General features: G+C 40.0%; 3 protein-coding genes across 3 annotated transcripts; 2 read left to right on the forward strand and 1 right to left on the reverse strand.

Annotated features, from left to right (window-relative positions):
- Positions 1–1224: 1224 nt before the first annotated feature.
- LOC143876553 (YbaK/aminoacyl-tRNA synthetase-associated domain-containing protein) lies at positions 1225–11118 on the reverse strand. The gene is made up of 5 exons (XM_077378261.1): positions 10751–11118; positions 8787–8864; positions 8609–8693; positions 5673–5761; positions 1225–1660 (listed from the first exon to the last, which is right to left on the reverse strand). Exons 1-5 carry the CDS (start codon positions 11063–11065, stop codon positions 1517–1519), a joined length of 711 nt encoding a protein of 236 aa, XP_077234376.1. The 5' UTR covers positions 11066–11118; the 3' UTR covers positions 1225–1516.
- Positions 11119–13625: 2507 nt separating this feature from the next.
- Positions 13626–16732, forward strand: LOC143877334 (L-lactate dehydrogenase B-like). Its single transcript, XM_077379336.1, has 2 exons — positions 13626–14513; positions 16108–16732. Exons 1-2 carry the CDS (start codon positions 13881–13883, stop codon positions 16549–16551), a joined length of 1077 nt encoding a protein of 358 aa, XP_077235451.1. The 5' UTR covers positions 13626–13880; the 3' UTR covers positions 16552–16732.
- A 2310-nt stretch (positions 16733–19042) lies between these two features.
- LOC143876333 (uncharacterized) lies at positions 19043–20197 on the forward strand. Its single transcript, XM_077378055.1, has one exon. The coding sequence runs from the start codon at positions 19043–19045 to the stop codon at positions 20195–20197; it is 1155 nt and encodes a 384-aa protein (XP_077234170.1).
- The last annotated feature ends 2865 nt before the right edge of the window (positions 20198–23062 follow it).

The raw sequence follows: 23062 nt of genomic DNA on the forward strand, positions 1-23062 counted from the left end.
CCTCCTCTGAAGTTTATTTTACTTCTATAATTTTACACTTGCTTCGATTCAACACAAGATAAAAGGTTATTCGTGCTTTGTCCACTGTGATTTCATTTCTTACCATGTGAAAACTGACAAGCTAAGAAGAAGCATGGTTTTCGTCTCGCTCCTGCGCATAATTTCTCTGCCATTCAACAAAACAAGGACATAGAATACAAGTCAGTTAACTGTCGGGAAATGACATTTCCACCCAATTTCCCAGCATTTCCAACCCCTTTTGTTTGCTTTTTCCTGAAAATGACTTTATTTTCAGGAAAAGACAACAACAGTAGATTGAAATGGACCTATTTGCACGTAAAAACAAAAGAAAAGGAGATTGGAAATATCATTTCTCTTCAGGCCATGTTTGGCAACCATGAATTTTTTTTACATGTAAAATTAGTTTATCAGTGAGGGAGGGGTAGGGAATGTGGAAGGAGAGACGTAAGAGGGCATTAATGAGAAGGGTGAGTGTGGCTAAAAATCACCATTGAGTAATCTAATATGCCATGAAATATAAAATCCATGGTTGCCAAACATGTAGAGCTTGCATGCCAAAATAAAGGGGTGGGTGATAACGAAGCTGGTGGAGAAATGCATTAAAATCTACCTCCTTCAAATGGAAGGCTAGCCACAACCTGTTTAGTTTCTTTTGGAAGTATAGTTACTCATAACTAATTTCTATCTTTTCACATGATCCAAACCAACTTCTCTAAAACAGACGTAACTACAAAAGTCCTAAGCTGTTGGGAAGAATATCCTAAACGACTGTTTCATTTGATTCCTAGGGGACTGAGTCTTTCATGAATGGGACAGAAACCGAAGTGCCTATGAAGTAGACTGCCCATACAAGTGAATTGTAGAGCATGCATGAATGAATTGTAGACCATGCACAAGTTCAATTATCGACAGGGATAGCAAACGGGGATTTATTATATCTTTGGATGGATTTGCAATCCTCTGATCATGAGTCATGACGACCTTTGCTCCTTGATAAAATATCACAACTGATCAACGGACATGATCATTTCATCATAACATTAGCCAAGCAGGATAGCCAATTCCAGAAACAACTTATCCAAGGATTTCTATCCCCATCATCCTTCACCAGGCCTTAGTTTTTATCTTTCACAGCTGACCATGCACACTCGAGGTTTAAAAAGAAAAAACAGCTTTGTAAACACCAAATTCGAAGCCTAACCATTGACAAAAGCTGCATCCATTTCGAGAATGTCTCCTGATCAAATTTAAAATACAATTTGTTAGTAACCATCTCCCTAAACAAAATAAAAAAAGAGTATGGAAAACAAAACTGCCTGCTCTAAGAAGAACAAACATCCCCAACCCAAGTCCCAATAGCAGGAACAACATGTGATCCGACGGCTGAGATCACATTCCATTAGATTTTTACCAGACAAGATTCCTAGAGTTTAATTATTTTAATCAATTGTGTAATACTATCTCCTGTCACCCTTTTTTCCCTTGTACATGAGGATCAAGTACTACTACAGTTGACCACAAAAGGTTTAATAAAATCAATGAATTCGGAGGTTCGGATCCCCAGCTTTAGATCGATCTCGCCACCTCCCAACCAGAAGAAATCAGGGTCCAGCTTCGTGATTGCTTCATCCAATATCACCTGAAATTAACCCAATATTTATTCTGTCAAATTATAATACATAATCCAAACAATCCAAGGTTGAAATATCTTTTTCACCAACTACTGTAGGGGTAATACAATCATTTACTTGAGTGTTTAAAACTTGGACTCGGACAAGAAGTAGGCCAATGTAAAAAGGAGTTGACTCGGGCAAGTCGATGATTGACACGATCAACTTTTCATCAACACAAGCGAGTTAAAGGAGTTTTTGATTGACATCGTAGGCAAAACTCTGACTTGGAGAAGTTGGCCAAGGTAAAATGGAGTTGACTCGGGCAAGTGGATGATTTTAAACAATTACATGATCTGAACTATTATACATGCAGCACACACATGCTAATCTATCGCTCAAAGATTTTGAGCCGTTGGATATAAATGATAGGAGCAACTGAAAGTTGTAAGAGATGGAAAATTAATGAGCTTTTAGATCTAAAAGCCTAATCCAGTGGGTTGTGTACATGTGACCATGTCATGTAGAAAGAAACATATTAAAATGATCAAAACACCCTTAACCTCATAAACAACAGAGGTTGCCCTTCATTTTCAATAACTGAGTCTCATATAAAGTGATTAGAAGAAATCTAACAGCAGTAGAAAACAGTATTTTGATCATCTGAAAGTTTGGGTTCTTTTCAATGACTTGACTCCCATATCAAGAAGTCCTAACTCATATAACTACTACTATCCATGTTTAACAGCCCCAGAAGACGGCAATATCAGGACCTGGCATGAGTCTCATATCATGCTTTATGCATGGACATAAATGTATGCAATTGTGACAGATAAATATATGCATACATGAACTTATGTATGATTACACATTTACACATAAAATATGGTACGAATGTATTATACATTTCCAAAGGGGTCATACATGGCAAGCCAAGCAATAACAAGGCATGCTAAATCAGCGACGGAAGAAAATATTAAAATGTCACCATTCAAAAAAAAAAAGAAATATTAAAATGTCTTGGACAGTTCAGGCAGCATGTAAGCAAGTTGGGGATCATTGTCCAATGCGGGTAGGGGTGTAAACGAGCCGAGCCGAGCCGAGCTTGGCCAGGCTCGGCTCGGCTCGTTAAGCTCAAAAGCTCGGCTCGGTCAGGCTCGCGAGCCTTACCGAGCTCGGGTTATATTATGTTCACACCCCTCATCTTCCCTGGACAGCCCTACTAGTGTAATTTGACTACTTTTTTTACACTATGGGGAGTGGTCCTAGTAACAAATGGGGTTCCAAAAATGAAGTGACATATTTTGCCCCCCCCCCCCCCCCTTCACTCCCTGGACAACCCTTTTAATGTATAAATTAATATATAATATATATATTTAAATATATTAAATTCTTAACGAGCCTTAACGAGCCGAGCCTGGCCTAAATTAGGCTCGGCTCGTTAAGCTTAACGAGCCTGGTGAGCCGGCTCGGCTCGGCTCGTTAAGGATTCGAGCCGAGCTCGAGCGAGCCTCCGAGCCCGAGCCAAAATTGACACCCTTAAATGCGGGCAATCCTTGAGGGACAAGGTGTCCGTGCATCTTCAAGCAGGAGAGCCCACCTAGGTCATGTTGTCTGGAATACATGTGCATTGAAGGAAAAGCAAATATCGTCCCCAAGAAGATGCTAGAACACTCAAAGGAAGAAAATAATATAACATAAGCAACATCTATTCACATCCACCAATAAACTACAAATAAACAACTAGCTGAAGGTATTAAATTTGATAGTATGAAGTTAGGTGGTTGCTAGTTGATGGAAATAGGAAAAGAAGACAGAGAAAGAACAGGCAGGTCATTGTTCCAGAAACAACAAAAACTGGTTTGTTGGGAACAATGGGGCAAATTTTGGTCATTGGGTGACTGTTGGATGCAGGATCTGACATCTGTAATATTTTCTTAAAATCTAGTTACAAATGTAATTCATGATTTTACATAAAATAAATAAATAAATAAATCTCACCCTTAAAATAGATTTTTTTAATGATACCCTTAAAATAGATACACAGTTTGCTTTAGTTCTGAATCAGTTCATAGTTCACCACTTCATGACATGGCCAAGTAACACTATCCACGGATTTGTTGGTTTTATCACGAATCCATGCAATTCATGACACTAGTGCCTACAGTTGGCAGAAGCTAGTTTGTGACATCAGTTCATGTTATATGTATAATCTGAAACGCACATTGCATAAGAGGATTCAGTGCATTTTTTTCACAAACAAAATCTGTATCAGATGGTACATAGGACATGTCAATGGACCCAGACGGTCTGATGGATTCAATGAATCCGAACTAAGTTGGACAGGACTTCGGCACAGCAGTTGGATCCATATGACCCGATTTGGATCTATATCCTAAGGTCCAAAATCATGCTGGATCAGACCCAGACATAGCCACAGAATTTGTTGGAGCGTCCTAACTAGGGGTGTAAACGAGCCGAGCCGAGCCGAGCTTGGCCAGGCTCGGCTCGGCTCGTTAAGCTCAAAGGCTAGGCTCGGGCTCGAATCAGGCTCGGCTCGGCTCGGCTCGGTCAGGCTCGGCTAGGCTCGCGAGCCTATCGAGCTTGGGTTATATTCTGGAATATCCGTATCAAATGGACGGTTTGGATTATCACAGTGGATTATCACGGTTTGGATTATCAATGTGCGAGATACGCACATGCTAATGTGGGTAGCAAAGGTTGCTAGCAAAAGGAAATAATAAAAAAGAAGTCATCATTACGAAAAATTAAAATATGTGCGAGATTCGCACATGCCAAGTGGGTCGCAAAGGTTGCTAGCAAAAAAGAAAATAATAAAAAAGAAGTCATCATTACGAAAAAGTAAAATATCTGAATGCGTATATAGTTTTAGATGAAAAATTACCAAAAAAGAGTAGGAAATTATGACATTTACCGAAAAAATACAATCAAAGGGTACGAAGTTATGACAATTACTCAAAAAAGTCATGATTACGCTTGAAAAAAAGTCATGATTACGCCTCGCCGGCTGCTACTGTATTATATTTATTTTTATATATATATATATATATATATATATATATATATATATATATATATATATATACTGTATTATATTTTTATATATATATATATATATACTGTATTATATTTTTATATATATTATATATATATGACTGTTTTTCTTAACGAGCCTTAACGAGCCGAGCCGAGCCGAGCCTGGCCTAATTCGGGCTCGGCTCGTTAAGCTTAACGAGCCTAGCAAGCCGGCTCGGCTCGGCTCGTTAAGGATTCGAGCCGAGCTCGAGCGAGCTTCCGAGCCCGAGCCAAAATTGACACCCTTAGTCCTAACTCCAATTGGAGGCTACTAATGTACGAAAATACCTACTATTAAAAAAATGTACGAAAATGCCCTCACATTGTAAATCAACGAGAATTTATAATGAATATTTTTGCCATGTAAATCCCTAATCAAAACCATTCTCCTTCATTTTGAACCAACGAAGTCTCAAGCGCCCCTCTCTCTCTCTCTCTAACCCTAAGCCCAGACCAATTAGGCATTAACCTAACCCTAGTGGCTAGAATCAGTCCAAGAGCATGGACCAACTATATACACTTCTCTTGTATAGATAGTCATATTTTGCTTAAATACATATATAATAATGGCTTTATGAAAGATGTCTACGTAGCAAACTTTCTTAAACATTGATGCACCATTTTTTAATCTAATGCACCGTTTTTTGAACACATTTCAGTTAGAAAGATAACACGCTTGATTTTTTTCAAAGCACTTTGCCTCAAGTACAAGTAAAGCAAAATCTTGAGAAGCCCCCTGGTTTGTTGATTACCCTAACCAGGGTTGTGAACTGGGATGTGACCTGGACTCTCCAGAACTTGCACCCAACCAGTAATTGCAACATCTCAAACTACTACTTATGTTGCACAACAAATTCATAGTTTGCAACAGCTTTAGACGAAATTAAGCATAAGAAAAGACAAAAGAAGTCAATGCTAAGTAATTGTTCCATAAATAATTATTACCGGAATATCTGTCTTCATGCCAATACATGTCACACCATTGTGCTCGAATCCAGTTAACTTCAACGACTCCTTTTCAGGTGCAAGCCTCACTAGACCAGGATCAAAACAAATTTAGAACTCAATATAATGAAGACCAATAGATAACAAAAAAAATACTAGTCAAATCAAGAAAATCTTAATTGGGTAAATGTTATCTTTGCTTTCGAAATAATCTTAGGATTAAACCACATTGTTGCGTGAAATGAATAACAAAACATAGATTTGTTAGAATGGACAAAGGAAATGCTTATGTCGTTTGAGCATAGGGTTCCTTTTGTCCTTTAACAGGTTCACCATATACATTCCAAATGGATACAATGATCAGGACTATTCATCTTGTGAGCCATCACAAGACATTCCCGTATGTATGGTCACACACTACGTGAGGATCCTAATGCTTCAATAAAAAAAAGGACATTCTAGGCATTTTCAGGGAAACTTTGGCCATTGCTGTGCATGACTCGAGTGAATAATATCACTTTCACATGGGACCGTACAGGCGTACAGATGTGGGAAACTTAAACCATTGAAATGCTGAAGAATATCTCTGCTCACATGTGACCATACAAATGGAATGGACTTGTGGTGGCCCATAATATGAATGGTCTTGATAACCACACCCACATGCCACTTGTAAAGCAAGGACTAAAAATATTCTTCACATATTCTACTATCCATGATTCACAACATACAAGCACAGTAATACTCATGATACGAGCAAACAAATAGACACCCACGCATGCAAACACATTTATTGGTAGGATGTCGATTGCATTTATAAACTATGGTCTACATGAAAGTAAAGATTTTTCAGAGAAAATTTCTCTTCAAATTTGATGCATGAGATCTTCCATTTTACATGGATGAGACATAAATGAACTTGATATCATTAAGTTTCATGTTCGTATGTTTCCCAGCTATGGTCTACATGACCCGTTAGATTTCTCAAGGCATAGATGTTTTAAAAGATTTTGATGTCTACTGGAGCATGTTTCTTCATAGTGTTAATAATCGCAAGTAATAGCATCTTTGAAAGCATTAATGGCAAAGATCCATCTTTATTTTGTTTGTTACATGCATTTCATAGTTGTATCTTTATTGTCTCATATTAGTCAAGTCTATATGTATCCAATTTTCCCCAATGTCAGTAGAAAACCAACAGAACTTTACTAGTATAGTGACAATTCATGCACAACTAGATTGTTCTAACAATTACGAGGGAGCAAGCTTTCTGGAGAATCTGGACAACCAAATTTACTGAAATATCAAAACAGCCGACATGGCTTGTTCCAGAAATATTAAGGCAAAAAACAGCCTCATCCATAAATACTGTGAAGCAAAACAGGGCCTATTCCATAAATATTGTGAGGCAAAAGATGGTCCATTACATAAATATTTTAATGCAAAAGAACTTAACTCTAGCCCAGCTGTCTTTGACTAATAGATTTTGCATGCAAACTTTACATGTGCATGAGTCCGCATTTGGCATGTTTGCAACTGTAGGGTAGGTGAGTTGTGGGAGGTGGAGAAGTTATTAGAAGGCAAGATAGGTTAATAAAGATCAGTTCTGGAACACATAAAAAGCCTTTTTAATTTAACCTCTGGCAATATGCTTAGGGTCGCTAAGAAATACCAGGTGGGTTATTCATGAGCCAGAAAGAAGAACAAAAGTACCCATCTGAGAGTAACACAGCAGCTGAGGCCGCTAGTGTGAATTTATTGGAGCTTACAATGCATAAAGTTACACAGAGATATATGGAGCCCAGATTCCGTTTATAATAGCTCCAGTAAGAGATTGTGCGCATCAAAGAGCATAATTCATCTTTGCACTAGAATCACTGATATGTAGGTGATGTTAAATGACACAAATCTAGTCAAGAGATTTGGAATCACCCAAGCTTGGGGAAAATGCATTGGGACTCGTTGATATTTGTAAACTGATTATCACATAACAAGTCTTGCTTGATATTGGTGTTACCTAACTGTGTTATGCCTGGCGTTCTGCCACAAATAGCCAAGGGTGAGTTGATATCCTCTAACAACTCATAAAAACATGGTTTCTTTGCTCATATATCCTATATAAATTGGTATTAACATGTTGTCCCTGACTAAGTGCATTAATCATCCTGTTAAATGACCAAAATGCACTCATCTGACTTTTTTAAAGATGTTCTTAGGAGTTACAGGAATCTGTAGCTAGGTTTCAGTAACTGTATAAACTATAACTGTATTAACCGTTGTGCATTTCCCAGGATTGCCTCAGTGGTTCCTACTCTTTTGTCACTCATCCAAATAATTTCCCGTTGTGTTTCTCAAATGATTTTTTTTTAATGGTTGTGTTTTTCAAATGTCTGTCATGAGAGGATCTATCAACATTTCCTAAGAACTTGGTTCTCTTTCTGATACATGTTTTCCCCCGTGGCAATAGTGATACAAACTACAATATATAGAGAGTTTTGCAGATTGGTGTTACATCAATAGGTGGGATAGGTACAGGGTGTCTAAGTGTCCTCGAGTGTATGGCACAACAACCTCCAACAATATAGGCATGAGGGAACAAATATAAATCAGGGAATACTCATTGCCAATTGGAAAAATCATCTGACAAATATTTCACATAATCCTGAGTATATCAGTGCCGTAGCATATGTGAACATAGGGCAATGAACAGAAACTGCTATAGAAAGCCCATGGCAGTTGGGGCTTAACATTTCTGTATATTCTTCCTCCTTTTCTTAATGAATTTGTTTGCCGTTCTCCAAAATAAATTGTTAGAAAGGTCCACAAATAAAATGATCTGTCTTCTCCAATGCATTCAATTCATCTTCGGTACACAACTTAAAATGAAAGAACATGATGCAATATGTTAGTCATTTCAATTAGCAGGACAAACTTACAGTTGAATTTCTTCTTCGGTATTTTCCCGTTGTTAAGCGTGTAGAGATAGTTTTTCAAAGTTTCAGCATTAAGCTTAGCTGTATACTGCAACAAAACAAAACACAAATATAGAACAGTAGGCTGGCTGAGACAAAGAATAGTAAAATATTAAATGCAATGGAGAGAAGTTAGAAGTACCTGAATGACAACAACATAAAACTTCGAATTATTGCGATTGCTACAATCAGTAACACTGGCATGGGCTTGCGTATTGACCTAAGTAGAAAGAGAGAGAAACTCATTTCCTCCACACTAAGAGAACCCAACACCAACTCATGAGCCACAAGTAGTGCAAATAAAAAATTTAGAAGAAGATATAAATTTGAATCTTGGCGATTAAAACTACCAAGACTAATATGTCTCATTTAAAAATTGATAGGTGTAATACAGAGCTTCATAGCCAACTAAGATATAAATTCAAAGTATAATATGACTAGATTGAGGTTGTCTAGAAAGATCTGGATATTTGAGTAATATATTAAATTGCATGCTAGGTAGAGTTTCATTGTCAAATAAGGTAAAGTGGATTGTGATAACTGCTGAAGAATGCTTTGTGTCACAGGCCAGCAAAGGTTAAAGAGTATGGGCCTCCAATCCAAGGGACACGAGAGCTCATGAGCCTAGCACGAGAGGAAAGTCTATTTTGAGGGTCCTTTAATTGCTTGTAATCCTTCTTGCACACATGGTAAAACTTGGCACCATGGACATAGTCAAACATGGCAAAGAACCACTTAATCGCCTTGTGTTTTCTTTGCATTTATCTCTTTGTTCTTGCCATCGTAGGTAGGTTGTGGGTTTGTTTGTAGCACACACTCCCGTTTGTAACAGCTCAGTTACAGTGGCAGAGAAAAGGATGGCGGATAAATAAATTCAATCCCCACATGATTTAAGTCCAGATTATTTAATCTCCACATATATAACTTGTCGATTCATAATATTCTGGCTTGTGGCTGAAAGAAAATAAGGCTACAAAGTAGTTTCATAGTTGCGGAGAGAGAGAGAGAGAGAGAGAGAGAGAGAGATGCACAGGTTCATGGGAAATACATGCTTGGTCAATAACATTCAATGCTTTCATAAAGCCAATTATGAAAAATGTATAAGCTAGCCCTATTGAAAAAAATGCTTTTGATGGAGGTATTTGTTGTATTGTATAAGCTAGCCTTCTTGAGAAAAAAAAAATGCCTTTGATAGAGGCATTTGTTGTACATTGTCCAGTTCACTATTGGTTGGCCTTAAACTTCAAAGTCCCTGGATTAACAAACAGTTCTGCTGTAGGAATAAATCATTGTAATGATAAACATCCAAGATCCGGATCACATGCCCAACAGACTCTTCTGAAATTATGGAGACCTGATGCGGATAGCATAAAACATGTTTAGTTAAATGTTTGTAAGCTACAACTATGACTTAATCGTAAATTTGTAAGATATTTCAGTGTTCCTAATGTGCTGAAACTTTCAACAATGGAACAGACTTGTTTGATACTACCAACCTTAGGAAGGAAATCCACAATTTTGAATCTTCTAAAAATTGATGAAGTTGGGCACTAAATTACAGAAATTGGCAATTAGTTCATTGATACGCAAGAGGTTGTTGGTGTTTTGCTAAAATTCGATTAGCTGGGTACTGATGGTATGTAGGCAATGTAAGTTACATGGATTTAAACTCGGTTGGTGTGTTGAATTGAACACTTGAAGGCTATTCCAATCGATTCATCATCACAACCTAAACGTATACTCAATTTCTTGTTCAAAGATAATTCATGTGCAGGACAAACAGAGCTCTACAAAACACACACAACGAAATCTAACTCATTCCCAAACATTGGTAACTCATAGAAGCAACTACTTCAGTTAAGAAAATTCATTACTATTGACAGTTGGTAAAGAGAAAACCAGCATTCAAAGAAATGCAAAATCTTAAATCACATACTATCTACGAATGTTAAACAAAACGCGAAAAGAATAGAGCATAAATAAAACAAAACCCAAATCAGACTCCTCAAACAGGCACCCAGAACGCAATAAATCAAACTAATTTACTCTCGACACAAACTGTTCGATAAAAGTCCTAAGAGAAAAATATAAAAGAAAAGAGCATACCATAACAATGCTCTTGCAAAGATGATCTATAGTCGGAGCACCAAGAACTTCTCTCCTCGCTTCTAAGGTTGTATCATAGTAATCGGAGGGCACCCTTTTGAACAAGAAATCACGAACACCCCCGGCCCTGAGAATGGTTGTAAGGTGCGATTCAATGCTTCTACTGCTGGTGATAATATTGTATTCTTCGGGGGAATGTTGAGTGGAAGAGATGGAGAGATTGGAGAGGTGTTTGGGCAAAAGAAAGAGCTCCAATTCTGCTATCCTTTGGAGGATGCGTTTTTGGGTATTTTCTAGTTCCGCCCATGGATCCATCTCTCTCTCTCTCTGTCTCTCTCTCTCTCCAAAAAGGGTTTTGTCTACGAACTTTTTTTAAAGTTGGATGGTCTATCTAGACCGCCCATTTGGTGGACCCCACAATGGTGGGCCATGGTACAAAATTGAGCCATTCAACTAATCCAAGTGGAACAATTGTGGGCCATGGAAGTTCTTATATGATGGACGGCCATACAATAAAAAAGTACGGGAAGAACTACATGAATGGATGATCTAAGACGTTCATTTGTTACTCCCCAATGTAGATTTGCCGTGTTACAAAAATGGGAGTCATAGGATGATCCTAACCCTTCAATTTTCGGGTTGGGTTAGGGTTGAGGCTAGGGTTGAGGCCTTGGCAACCCTACCCGACCAAACCCGAACCTGACCTCCCTCCTCTATTTTTTTTCATGATTTTCCTTGTAATTTTTTTGTTTGGCCCTATATGAACCCAAACCCTACACGATTTGGAGGAGGATTATAGGGTTGACAATCCTCAACCCAAGCCTCGGGTTGGGTCGGATTAGTGTTGAGGCAATGCTATCTCGGGTTGGGTTAGGGTTGGCCTCAACCCTACCCAAGTTGCACCCCTAAATTTAGACACATAGATACTAGTAATCTTGGCCCATGCTATGCGTAATGCGTTGTAAAACAATGGGCCCCACCTTATCAAAGTATGAGGTGCGAAATGGTGGCGCCACTAGATGAATGGGTTTGAGTAGGGGTGTAAACGAGGCTCGGCTCGTTAAGCTCGAAAGCTCGGCTCGGGCTCGAACCAGGCTCGGGCTCGGTCAGGCTCGCGAGCCTTACCGAGCTCGGGTTATATTATGTTCACACCCCTCATCTTTCCTGGACAGCCCTACTAGTGTAATTTGACTACTTTTTTTACACTATGGGGGGTGGTCCTAGTAACAAATGGGGTTCCAAAAATGAAGTGACATATTTTGCCCCCCCTTTCACTCCCTGGACAGCCCTTTTAATGTATAAATTAATATATAATATATATATATATATATATATATATATATATATTTAAATATATTAAATTCTTAACGAGCCGAGCCGAGCCGAGCCTAAATTGGGCTCGGCTCGTTAAGCTTAACGAGCCTGGTGAGCCGGCTCTGCTCGGCTCGTTAAGGATTTGAGCCGAGCTCGAGCCGAGCTTTTTTCGAGTCGAGCTCGAGCGAGCCTCCGAGCCCGAGCCAAAATTGACACCCTTAGGTTTGAGTGGTGTTGGTAGGACCCAACCTATCAAAACAGGTATAAAATGGTGAGCCCGGGTGTAAAATGGTAGGCCCCAGTGCAGCGGTTTGGGTAGATATTAGACTTGGCAAACGGGTGGGCCAGGCCGGGTCAACCCACGGGCCGGGCCGGGTCACACGGGCCGGGTCAGGAAATGACCCGCATTTTTGCAGGTCAGAATTTAGGTGACCCGCATGGCCCATGCGTGGGTCGGGTCAACCCGCGGGGTCACCCGCAAATTCAAATAGTCGTTTATTTTGGGAAATGTTATCACTGGATTTTGATGAGGGCGGTATGGCCGGCACCGTGGGATGATCCAAACTGTCTATTAGATGGCCCACAGCCTAAATAGGTTGTGCCCCAAAAATCATTTCAATAGGTTGATCCTAACCCTCCGATCCATAGAGGGTTATGATCAAGTGATCAACCCTCTAACATTCAGATCAGAGGGTTGTGATCAAGCTATGGTGCCAGCTACAACCTATTTATATTCTATGGTGCCAGCCATAACCTATTCAGGCATCAAATCCTTAAAAAATAGATTAGCATGACAATATCACCATCCATTGCATTAGAAAAAAAGCCATCTAACTAGATTAGCATGACAGAATCACCACCTTTAAAAAAGCCAAATGACCCGCGGGTGCCCACGGGTTGACCGGACCCGACCCGTGTTTTTGCGGGTTGGGTCACCCGCGGGTCAGTTTTGACGGGTCACTAAAACTCGAACCCCTGCCCGCAAATTTTGTGGGTGGGTCGGGTCGCGTTTGCCAGGTCTAGTAGAGATGGTGTCGGTGTCAAAGGAATCATCAAAACATGAGGTGTAAAATGATGACTGCCACCAACTATAAGCATGAAAGTAACATGATGAACCCACCTCTGGTAGGTAATATAGTATTTGAATAAGCTTAATAAAAAGAGGGAAGTGCTAACGTCCATCGCAGAAGGGGGTCTGTTTCATATGACAGCAGCCACACATGCTCACTTTTCAGCAGATTTTGCCTTCATTAACGAGGTGACTGCTTTCAGATGAAACAGACCATCCGCAAAATGCCTTTCGCGATGGACGCTAGCAAATCCCTCAAAAAGATTATCTCATTATTTATTCGGCCACTTTTTCACGCTTCTCAGGGTTGTGTTGCTGTGACACAGCGTTCAAACTGAGAGAGAGAGAGAGAGAGAGAGAGAGAGAGAGACCATGAAAACAAAAACGTGAAGGACCAACAAACAAAAGAAAGAAATAAGGAGTTTCTTCTTCGAGAAACCACGCCCTCGTTGAAAATAAAAATCCTTCGGACAAGTTTTCCTGACCACAAAATCAAAAGGCGAAACGAAGTTTCTTCTCCAAGAAACCACACCCCTCCTTCTCTGAAAATAAAAGTCCTTCCAAGAAGTCCTCGTCACCTTCCAAGAAACCACACCCCTCTGTCTCTGAAAACAATGGGCTTCTCCTCCTATAAAACGAGCTGTCTGATGTCGTCCATTTCCCAAACTGAAAACCTAAAAACCCATCTCTCTTTCAGTAATCTTCCCTATAAATCAAGCCCAAAATATCTTCCACTTCTATTACAGCATGGCTAACTCTACCTCTCGAAATTCTTCCCCTCCTCTCTCCCTATCTTCAGGCTTAGGCCTGGGCATAGACATAGCCCAGCACTTCTTCAAGCCCATTGATCACGCAGCCCCTCCCTCTCCCACCAAACGCCATACCAAAATCTCCGTCATCGGAACCGGTAACGTGGGAATGGCAATTGCTCAGACAATTCTCACCCAAGACCTCGCCGACGAGCTCGCCCTCGTCGACGCCATACCCGACAAACTCCGGGGCGAGATGCTCGATCTCCAACACGCGGCCGCGTTTCTCCCCCGGACCAAAATCGTCGCCTCCGTCGACTACGCCGTCACCGCCGGCTCTGACCTCTGTATCATCACTGCCGGAGCACGTCAGATTTCCGGCGAGTCGCGTCTCAATCTCCTCCAACGTAATATGACACTCTTCTCCAAAATCATACCTCCTCTCGCCCTTCATTCCCCACATTCCATACTCCTCATTGTGTCCAACCCCGTTGATATTCTGACCTATATTGCTTGGAAGCTATCCGGGTTCCCGTCGAACCGGGTAATTGGATCCGGGACCAATCTCGACTCGTCCCGGTTCCGGTCCCGTATTGCCGATCATCTCGACGTGAATGCTCAGGACGTTCAGGTAATTCATTTTAAACCATGTATTTATCTAATTATTATTTGGTTATTCGTGAAGATGATATTTTTTTCTGGGTTATTTTTTTTCCTGGATTTCCACTTTCTAGATGGTTGAATAGGTGTTTCAAACAAAATCTTAGCAGTTTTGTAAAGAAAAAACAGAAGCTCTCTATTTACACAAACAGAAGTCGTAGGGCTAGTCAAAGTTAATAATAAATTTTAGGAAAATGATATATTCACCCCCTTTTCTTCTGCGGCCACCCCTTACAGTACGGGTGCAACTCGGGTCGGGTTGGGCCGGGTTGAGGCCAACTCAACCCAACCCAAAAACTTCAACCCCCAACCCTAACCCGAGTTTCAACCCGGCTTGGCTAATCTAAGCCAACCCAACCCAACCCAAATTGATTTTTCCCTAACCCGAACCCAACCTAAACCAACCCGATTTCCCAAGTTGGGTTGGGATTCTGCTGAAATCTTAATAGAAAAAAATGCTTCTTTAAATCAGTTACCCCATCAAATGCCTCTTTAAATCTTAATGGAAAAAAATGCCTTTTTAAATCTTAATGAAAAAAAATCGAAGAGAGAACCTTGTAGGTCCTGTGGCGGAAGAATCGAAGAAGAATGAGAGATGGTTCGATGGAGGATTGAAGGTTGCTGGCTTCTCTCAAAGAGAAATAGAGAATAAGAATTTATACTTTCTAGGTTAGGATTCGCCTTTTTGTTTTTGACTTTTTGATAAGTATATAAAGTATACACTATTATATTTTCAAGGATAGAAAATTAGAAGCTAGAAAAAACATGTGAAAAACTAAAAATGTCAAAAAGTAAGTGTTAATCTTATTCTTTGCCAGGTTACGGGTTGGGTCGGGTTGCCTGATGCCCAACCCAACCCAACCCAGACTTGAACCCAACCCGAATTTTGTCAACCCAACCCGCCCAAAATTCGGGTTCAACCCTACCCAAGTTGCGCCCCACTACTGAATATAGTGTTGAAAGAGCTGTCATAAATACACTAGAGGGGTAGCCCGGGGAAGAAAAGCAGGCTAATATACAACGTGGGTGCGCGAAGGTTGTAAAGTGTCAGAAGTACGATAGCTAAAAGGCTGTAGTATGATAGCAATAACGTGGCGCCATTATTTTCCGAAAATTGATATTGACACCCTCTCTTTCCCGGGTACGGGGTATGGGAGGAAGAATAATAAAATATGAGGCAAAAGCCAAGTACAGGATGGGATCTGTTCAATGAAGGGCCAAGATCATCAGACGATTCCAACCCTCCGATTCGTGTGAATACAAAGATCGTTGCTTCTTTGTTTTCTTACCGTCCATTTAACAACCCCACCAACTATGGTGATGGAATCATCCGATGAAAAAGAATTTTGATACATGGCTCATCCTTAACAAGACCCGACATATAAACGGTTTGGATCATCGAACAAGTGGAACCCATTATATTCACTGATCAATGATCCTTATTCACAACAAATGGGACCCATGAAAGTATCATTTTCTTCTTCAACATTCTTAAATTGTTTAATCTACCCATGATTCTCGTGACAAAACAAATTAACAAAAGGAATGTGTGGGGTCTGTTTCAGGCATACATAGTTGGGGAGCATGGAGACAGCTCAGTGGCGTTATGGTCGTGCATAAGCGTGGGAGGCGTGCCAGTACTGAGCTTCTTAGATAAACAAGAGATTCCATACGAGAAGGAGACGTTGGAGCGTATTCACAAGGCCGTGGTGGAAAGCGCATACGAGGTGATAAAACTCAAGGGCTACACTTCATGGGCTATAGGCTATTCTGTGGCGAGCCTCGCGAGGACCCTGCTGAGGGACCAGAGGAGAATCCATCCTGTCTCCGTCTTGGCTAAGGGATTTTATGGGATTGATAACCAAGAGGTGTATTTGAGTTTGCCTGCACAGCTCGGTAGAGGCGGTGTGTTGGGTGTGGTCAACGTTCACCTCACGGAGGAGGAGGCTCAGCAGCTAAGGGACTCTGCCAATACTATATTGGAGGTCCAAAACCAGCTTGAGATCTAAACTTACTTGACTAAGATTTGGCCAGAGGTCGTTTTGTTCGTTTCACTCTCTATTTCTTCTTCTCCCATCTTCTTTTTTGTGTTCTGTCTGTCTGTAAGCGTATATGTAACAAAAAAAAGGGCACTAGTTTTGTACGTAGCAATAAATATGAGAAGGCATGGGATGCTTGACCTGCCCCACCTGCGTGATGTCAGCATGATTAGATCCTCTCTTGATTGGATGGCAGGGATGATTTTTATATTTTAGAAAAATTGTCAACTGGTGACAGAAAAATACGAAAATAGTGAATGGGTGACACCCTTTTGAAAATTGGTGAACGGAGGTCGAAACACCTTTTTCTGACATGGCCTTTTACCCAAATACCCCTCATGGCAAAAAGAACACGTTATACTAGATTTTTCTCTCTCTTACTTTTCACCTACCAAAGTATACCGCCTACCTCTTGCAAATTTCTCCATTAACGCCTGAAACCCACGAAGTGTAAGTGAAGGTTAGTAGCTTATCTACTCTCTTAGGATTAGTGCTTCCATTAATGCGTTTGAACCCTGTCTTTAGTGTGTGATAATAACACTGTCTGTATTGTGTGTGATAACCCTATCTTTATTGTGATTGATAACCCTATCTTATAACCCTTTTAAAATGGTGACTTAGGGCTTCTGCTTCTATTATCTCTGAAACTGTTCTTATAGAGTTGGTACCTTACTAATAAAGTTGGTATTAGTGTTTGATGGCCCGAATATAGATGGTTTATGTAAACCCTTTTGTACATGAATCACAATTTTTTGCACTTGATAATCCCTTATTTGCTGTTGGTAAGTCCCATATATTTACCTGATAAACTTGTTTTGACACTTGATACACCTCGGAGAGGCTTGGTAACCCCCTTGGAGAGTGTTGAAAAGCCCTTGTACATTGTTGGTAACTCCCCTTTTATGTACTTGGTAATCCCTTTAGAAACTTGAAAACCCTCTTGTGTAGAGAGTTGAAAACCCCTAATTTGCAACCTGATTACCCTTTACAGAAGCCTCCGTACGGACTTGAATCCCCCATTAGGTAGCTGATAATCTCTTAGAACACCTTGTGGACTGACTTTCAAACCCCCATTGAGGTAGTAAAACCCCATTTAGAGTCCATAACCCCACTTATGAACTTGGTAACCCATTGTGTACACTTGAATACCCCTCAAGAAGATATGAAGATCCCCTTTTAGTAACAACTCTGTTTAGAACCCCTATTTAGAATTTTATAAAAATGCCCGAAACAATGGTTTTTCTTCTTTTACACTATGATGGAGATTTGAAGGATGATGTTTCTTGGGAATACGTCGGAGGGAAGAAGACATTGTTATCTGTCAGCCGCGGAATCAATTTCGACGAATTTGAAGCTGCAATCCGAAGAAGGATTGGTGTTATAGAAAGGCAGGTTTTACTATCAATAAAATGTCGATATGTTGTGGATCCATATATAGTCACTTTAATCGATGTCGATGATGATGATGTCCTCCAAACAATGTTAAGGATGTTTGACAGATACATGTTCAATTCTGTGATGATATACATAACTAAGAGCATAAATGACAAATGTATTAATTCCTTGAATTCGTCAATGCTTCCCCCAAACAAACTCTGCACTAGGAGACCCTCTCTTAATCGTAGCATTCCTTCTACTTCGATTCCGTCCCAAAAACGTCTTCGTTTTGAAGTGGACTTGCAAAAAGACTACGAAAGTGAATTTGATGGGAGATATGTTAGTGAAGAGATCAGAGGTGCTCCAGCAGAACCTGTCATAAGGTATTGTAGTTATTTGGCAATGTTTGAATACTTCCATATTTCAATTTATAATTCATATGGATCCAACTTGATTATATATTGCCGAACTATGCAGGTCTGAAATTGACTTAAATGAAACATTGGCAAGTGATTTGTATGGCAACCATGTTTGTGGAGGTATTGATGACTTCCAAAATGTGGGAGATCTTGAAGTGGACTTCAGTAATGTTTTTGAAGACGGTTTCTGTGTGAGGGGTTTAGATTTAGAAGAAGAAAGAAATGATGATGATAATGACGATGGTAGTGATGATGATGATGATGACGATTATGGAAATATCGGTGTTAGTCCATGCGCTCAGCCTTTCAGTGCGGATTCTCCTATCAGAGAGGGATCTCAACCGGTTCCGACTAACAGTAGTCGGCCAATGAAAGCAGATGAGATGTTTGTTGGGGTCTATGATGTAGATACTAATAATCTTCAGTTTGAGCAGTTAACGGTTGGGGCAATATTTTCTATATGCAACACTTCAAAAAGGTTGTCAAAGAGTACGCTATTCGGCAGAGGTTTATGTTCGTGAGGTCAAAGTCAACACCGAAGAAGTATGCCGTTCGATGCAAGGTAGAGGGTTGGAAATGACGTATAACGGGTACTAATCATATGACCTGTGTGTTAGTGAAGTCGTTTGTCCCCGACCATACGTGTAGAACTAAATTAAGGGGCAATGATCACCCTCACAGCAGCTTGGGTTGCTCAGACATGTTTACGCTTATTTGCTTGCCCAGATGATGTGATGACGAGGATGATACGAGAATATATCAAGATGCATTGGGGTATAATTATAAGCTATTGGAAGGCGTACAACGCGATGAACATCATACTTGAGATTAAGTGTGAGAATGTGGATGACTCTTATCGAATATTGCCTGCACTTACAGTTCAGATGATGAGAAGAAATCCCGGCAGCTATATGCGTGTTTTCAGAGCCAGAGATTTACGACCTAAGGGAGATGATAGATTTGTTCGCTTATTTTGGACATTTGGTCCTAGCATACGGTCTTTTCATCGAACACTCAGGCCTATAATTTTGGTTGATGGGACACATCTGCGAGGGAAGTATCTAGGAATCTTATTGATTGCAATCGGGGTTGATGGTAACAACGGTTTATATCCATTAGCATTTGGGGTTATTGAGACGGAGAACGAAAATAGTTGGAGGTGGTTTTTTATGTTGCTGAGGCAGTACGTATTGGCAGCGGAGATGAACATATTCACCATATGCTCCGATCGACATAAGGGGTTGTTGCAGGCAGTGCCTAATATATTTCCCAATTCTTATCATAGTTATTTCATGCGTCACCTCGCCGCCAATTTGCGATCCGAGTTCAAAGATGTTCTACTTGAGAGATTGTTTTGGAAAGCCGTACGGACTTTGAGAGAGAGTGTGTTCAGAGAAACAATGGAGAAGATTAAGGTGAGGAATGAACGTGCACACAAGTGGATAAGTGACATTGCGAACGAACACTGGGCTAGTTTTTATTTTAAGGGGAATAAGTATGATGTATTGACTACAAATAGATCGGAGTGTTTCAATGTTGTCCTGAAGGATGTGAGAAGATTGCCGATTGCATCATTGGTAGAGCACAGTAGACATCAGACTACAGACTTCATTCAAAAGCGTCAGAAATTGGGTCATAGTTGGCAAATAAAGTTGACTCATTACGCAGAAGAACGTATAACATTAGCGAAGGAAGAGAGCCGCCAGTATACAGCTTATCGAGTTGAGGTTCATGAATATGAAGTACGGTCCCTTGAACATACAAACTTCTCAGATATTGTGATGACTTCTTTTTTGTTATTTTGTAAAGAATGGTTGTAATTGGAACATCAATACATAAACAATTTTTTTGGATATAGATATGCTATTTGTTCTCTATTTAGTTGTCGCTCTCCTACATCTAAACCATGAAAATGGACTTATCAACAGTCAGAATTGGATTACTGGCACAAACAATAGGATTATCAACCAATTCCCTAGGTTATCAACCAAAATCTAGGTCATCGACTCCCCCAAAATAGGTCATCAACCAATCGGAAGTGAGGTTATCAACACTCAAAATTGGATCATCAACCCATTCCCTTGGTTGATAAAGCTATTGGAATTCAAAATTCAGGTTATCGACTCCCTCAAAACGAGGTTACCAACATTCGAAAGTGGGTGATCGACCGAAAAATTAAGGTTACCAACCTCCCATTTTTTGGGTCATTGACCTTGGAATGTAGGTTACCAACCCAGAAAAAGGGTCACCAACCATTTTTCCGTCCGAGGAGTGAAGCTGCTGGACTTGAAAATTAAGGTTACCAACCTCCCATTTTTTGGGTCATTGACCTTGGAATGTGGGTTATCAACCCAGAAAAAGGGTCACCAACCATTTTTCCAGCCGAGTAAAGCTGCTGGAATTGGAACTTAAGGTTACCAACCTCCCATTTTTTGGGTTATTAACCTTCGAATGTGGGTTATCAACCCAGAAAGAGGGTCACCAACCATTTTTCCAGCCGAGTAAAGCTGCTGGAATTGGAACTTAAGGTTACCAACCTCCCTTTTTTTGGGTTATTAACCTTCGAATGTGGATTATCAACCCAGAAAGAGGGTCACTAACCATTTTTCCAGCCGAGTAAAGCTGCTGGAATTGAAACTTAAGGTTACCAACCTCCCTTTTTTTGGGTTATTAACCTTCGAATGTGGGTTATCAACCCAGAAAGAGGGTCACCAACCATTTGTCCAGCCGAGTAAAGTTGCTGGAATTGGAACTTAAGGTTACCAACCTCCCTTTTTTTGGGTTATTAACCTTCGAATGTGGGTTATCAACCCAGAAACACACATGTCTAAAACCTATTTAAATTTACAAGTTCCAATATTCAAATTGAAACACAAACACAAATACACTTCCATAAAACCTGCTTACATTTACAACTTCTCCACATTGATAAACAAGTTCACAATTCCATAAAACCTGCTTACATTTACAACTTCTCCACATTCATAAACAAGTTCACAATTCCATAAAACCTGTTTCACCAACCAAGTTCTCCACCCATTCACAAACACAAACACACTTCTATTAAACCTATTTCAATTTACAAGTTCTCCACCCATTCACAAACAAAAACACAGACCATAACAACTTTCCTTGCCATTTAACAAATCCCCTGCCAATCTCCATTAAAAAATAAAGTTTGATCATCAGAAAAAATAAACATCCATCAACATTAGAAGGTGTTCCTATATAAGTGTGCAGTCCCCAAACTCTCCTCGTAAAAATCTCTCACAGAGTTGTAGCCGAAATTCATGAATGTCTGTCGGCCCAAAGTTCAGTGGTTGACCATGGTAGAGATGCTCAATCGCTTTTAGGACAAAAGCGCCGCAATCAACCCTGTATAAAAGCATGCATTGAATGAAGTTACTTTTAAGCTAACTACGAATGAGATAGGAATACTAACAAAAAATCGAAAGTTTTAAGTTTGAACCCACCCATTGTTCTGCTTTCGGAAGCCATCCATCTGTGAATATGGAAAGTCATCGATGTTGCAACCCCGGCCCTTCAAATATTCCTTCATTAATGCTACCTGAATTTAAGACAACGAAGGAATATTGAGTGTTATACATATAGAAGTAACTTTAAATGTTGCGGAAGATGTTAATTTACTTACAGTGGGAGTTGCTCGCTCCTGAAATGAGTCCCCTTCCATGAGTTGAACTCGATCATCTTTTTATTCACCATATCAACAAGCACAAGAGCCCAATGAAAGTCTTGAGAGCATGGGATTAAAAGCATCCCAATATCTTCTGACGGGATATGGTCAAGTGTACGATGCAACAGCTCGTTCGCCAACCGATCGGAGTCCAACTTATTTTTGTCATCCATTGAATCACGCCCTGAAGTCTTATATCCCTGTACAATGAAATGAATTTTTTGGGAACACTAAATCATGGATAAGTTGTAAAGTAACATGTATAGCTACAAAAAAGCCTCTTACATGTACTGACGAAGGAATATATATAATCCGTCCAATCAAGGCATTGCTGGAGGCGCACAAATACTTCCCATATACATCCAACACCTACAACTACATCAAGTGTCAAAACAAGTTTATCAGGTAAATATATGGGACTTACCAACAGCAAATAAGGGATTATCAAGTGCAAAAAATTGTGATTCATGTACAAAAGGGTTTACATAAACCATCTATATTCGGGTCATCAAACACTAATACCAACTTTATTAGTAAGGTACCAACTCTATAAGAACAGTTTCAGAGATAATAGAAGCAGAAGCCCTAAGTCACCATTTTAAAAGGGTTATAAGATAGGGTTATCAATCACAATAAAGATAGGGTTATCACACACAATACAGACAGGGTTATTATCACACACTAAAGATAGGGTTCAAACGCATTAATGGAAGCACTAATCCTAAGAGAGTAGATAAGCTACTAACCTTCACTTACACTTCGTGGGTTTCAGGCGTTAATGGAGAAATTTGCAAGAGGTAGGCGGTATACTTTGGTAGGTGAAAAGTAAGAGAGAGAAAAATCTAGTATAACGTGTTCTTTTTGCCATGAGAGGTATTTGGGTAAAAGGCCATGTCAGAAAAAGGTGTTTCGACCTCCGTTCACCAACTTTCAAAAGGGTGTCACCCATTCACTATTTTCGTATTTTTCTGTCACCAGTTGACAATTTTTC

The sequence above is a fragment of the Tasmannia lanceolata genome, unplaced genomic scaffold, assembly GCF_043159265.1.
Source record: "Tasmannia lanceolata isolate RefF3 unplaced genomic scaffold, GAP_Taslan_0.1 ptg000005l, whole genome shotgun sequence".
NCBI classification, from domain to species: Eukaryota; Viridiplantae; Streptophyta; class Magnoliopsida; order Canellales; family Winteraceae; genus Tasmannia; species Tasmannia lanceolata.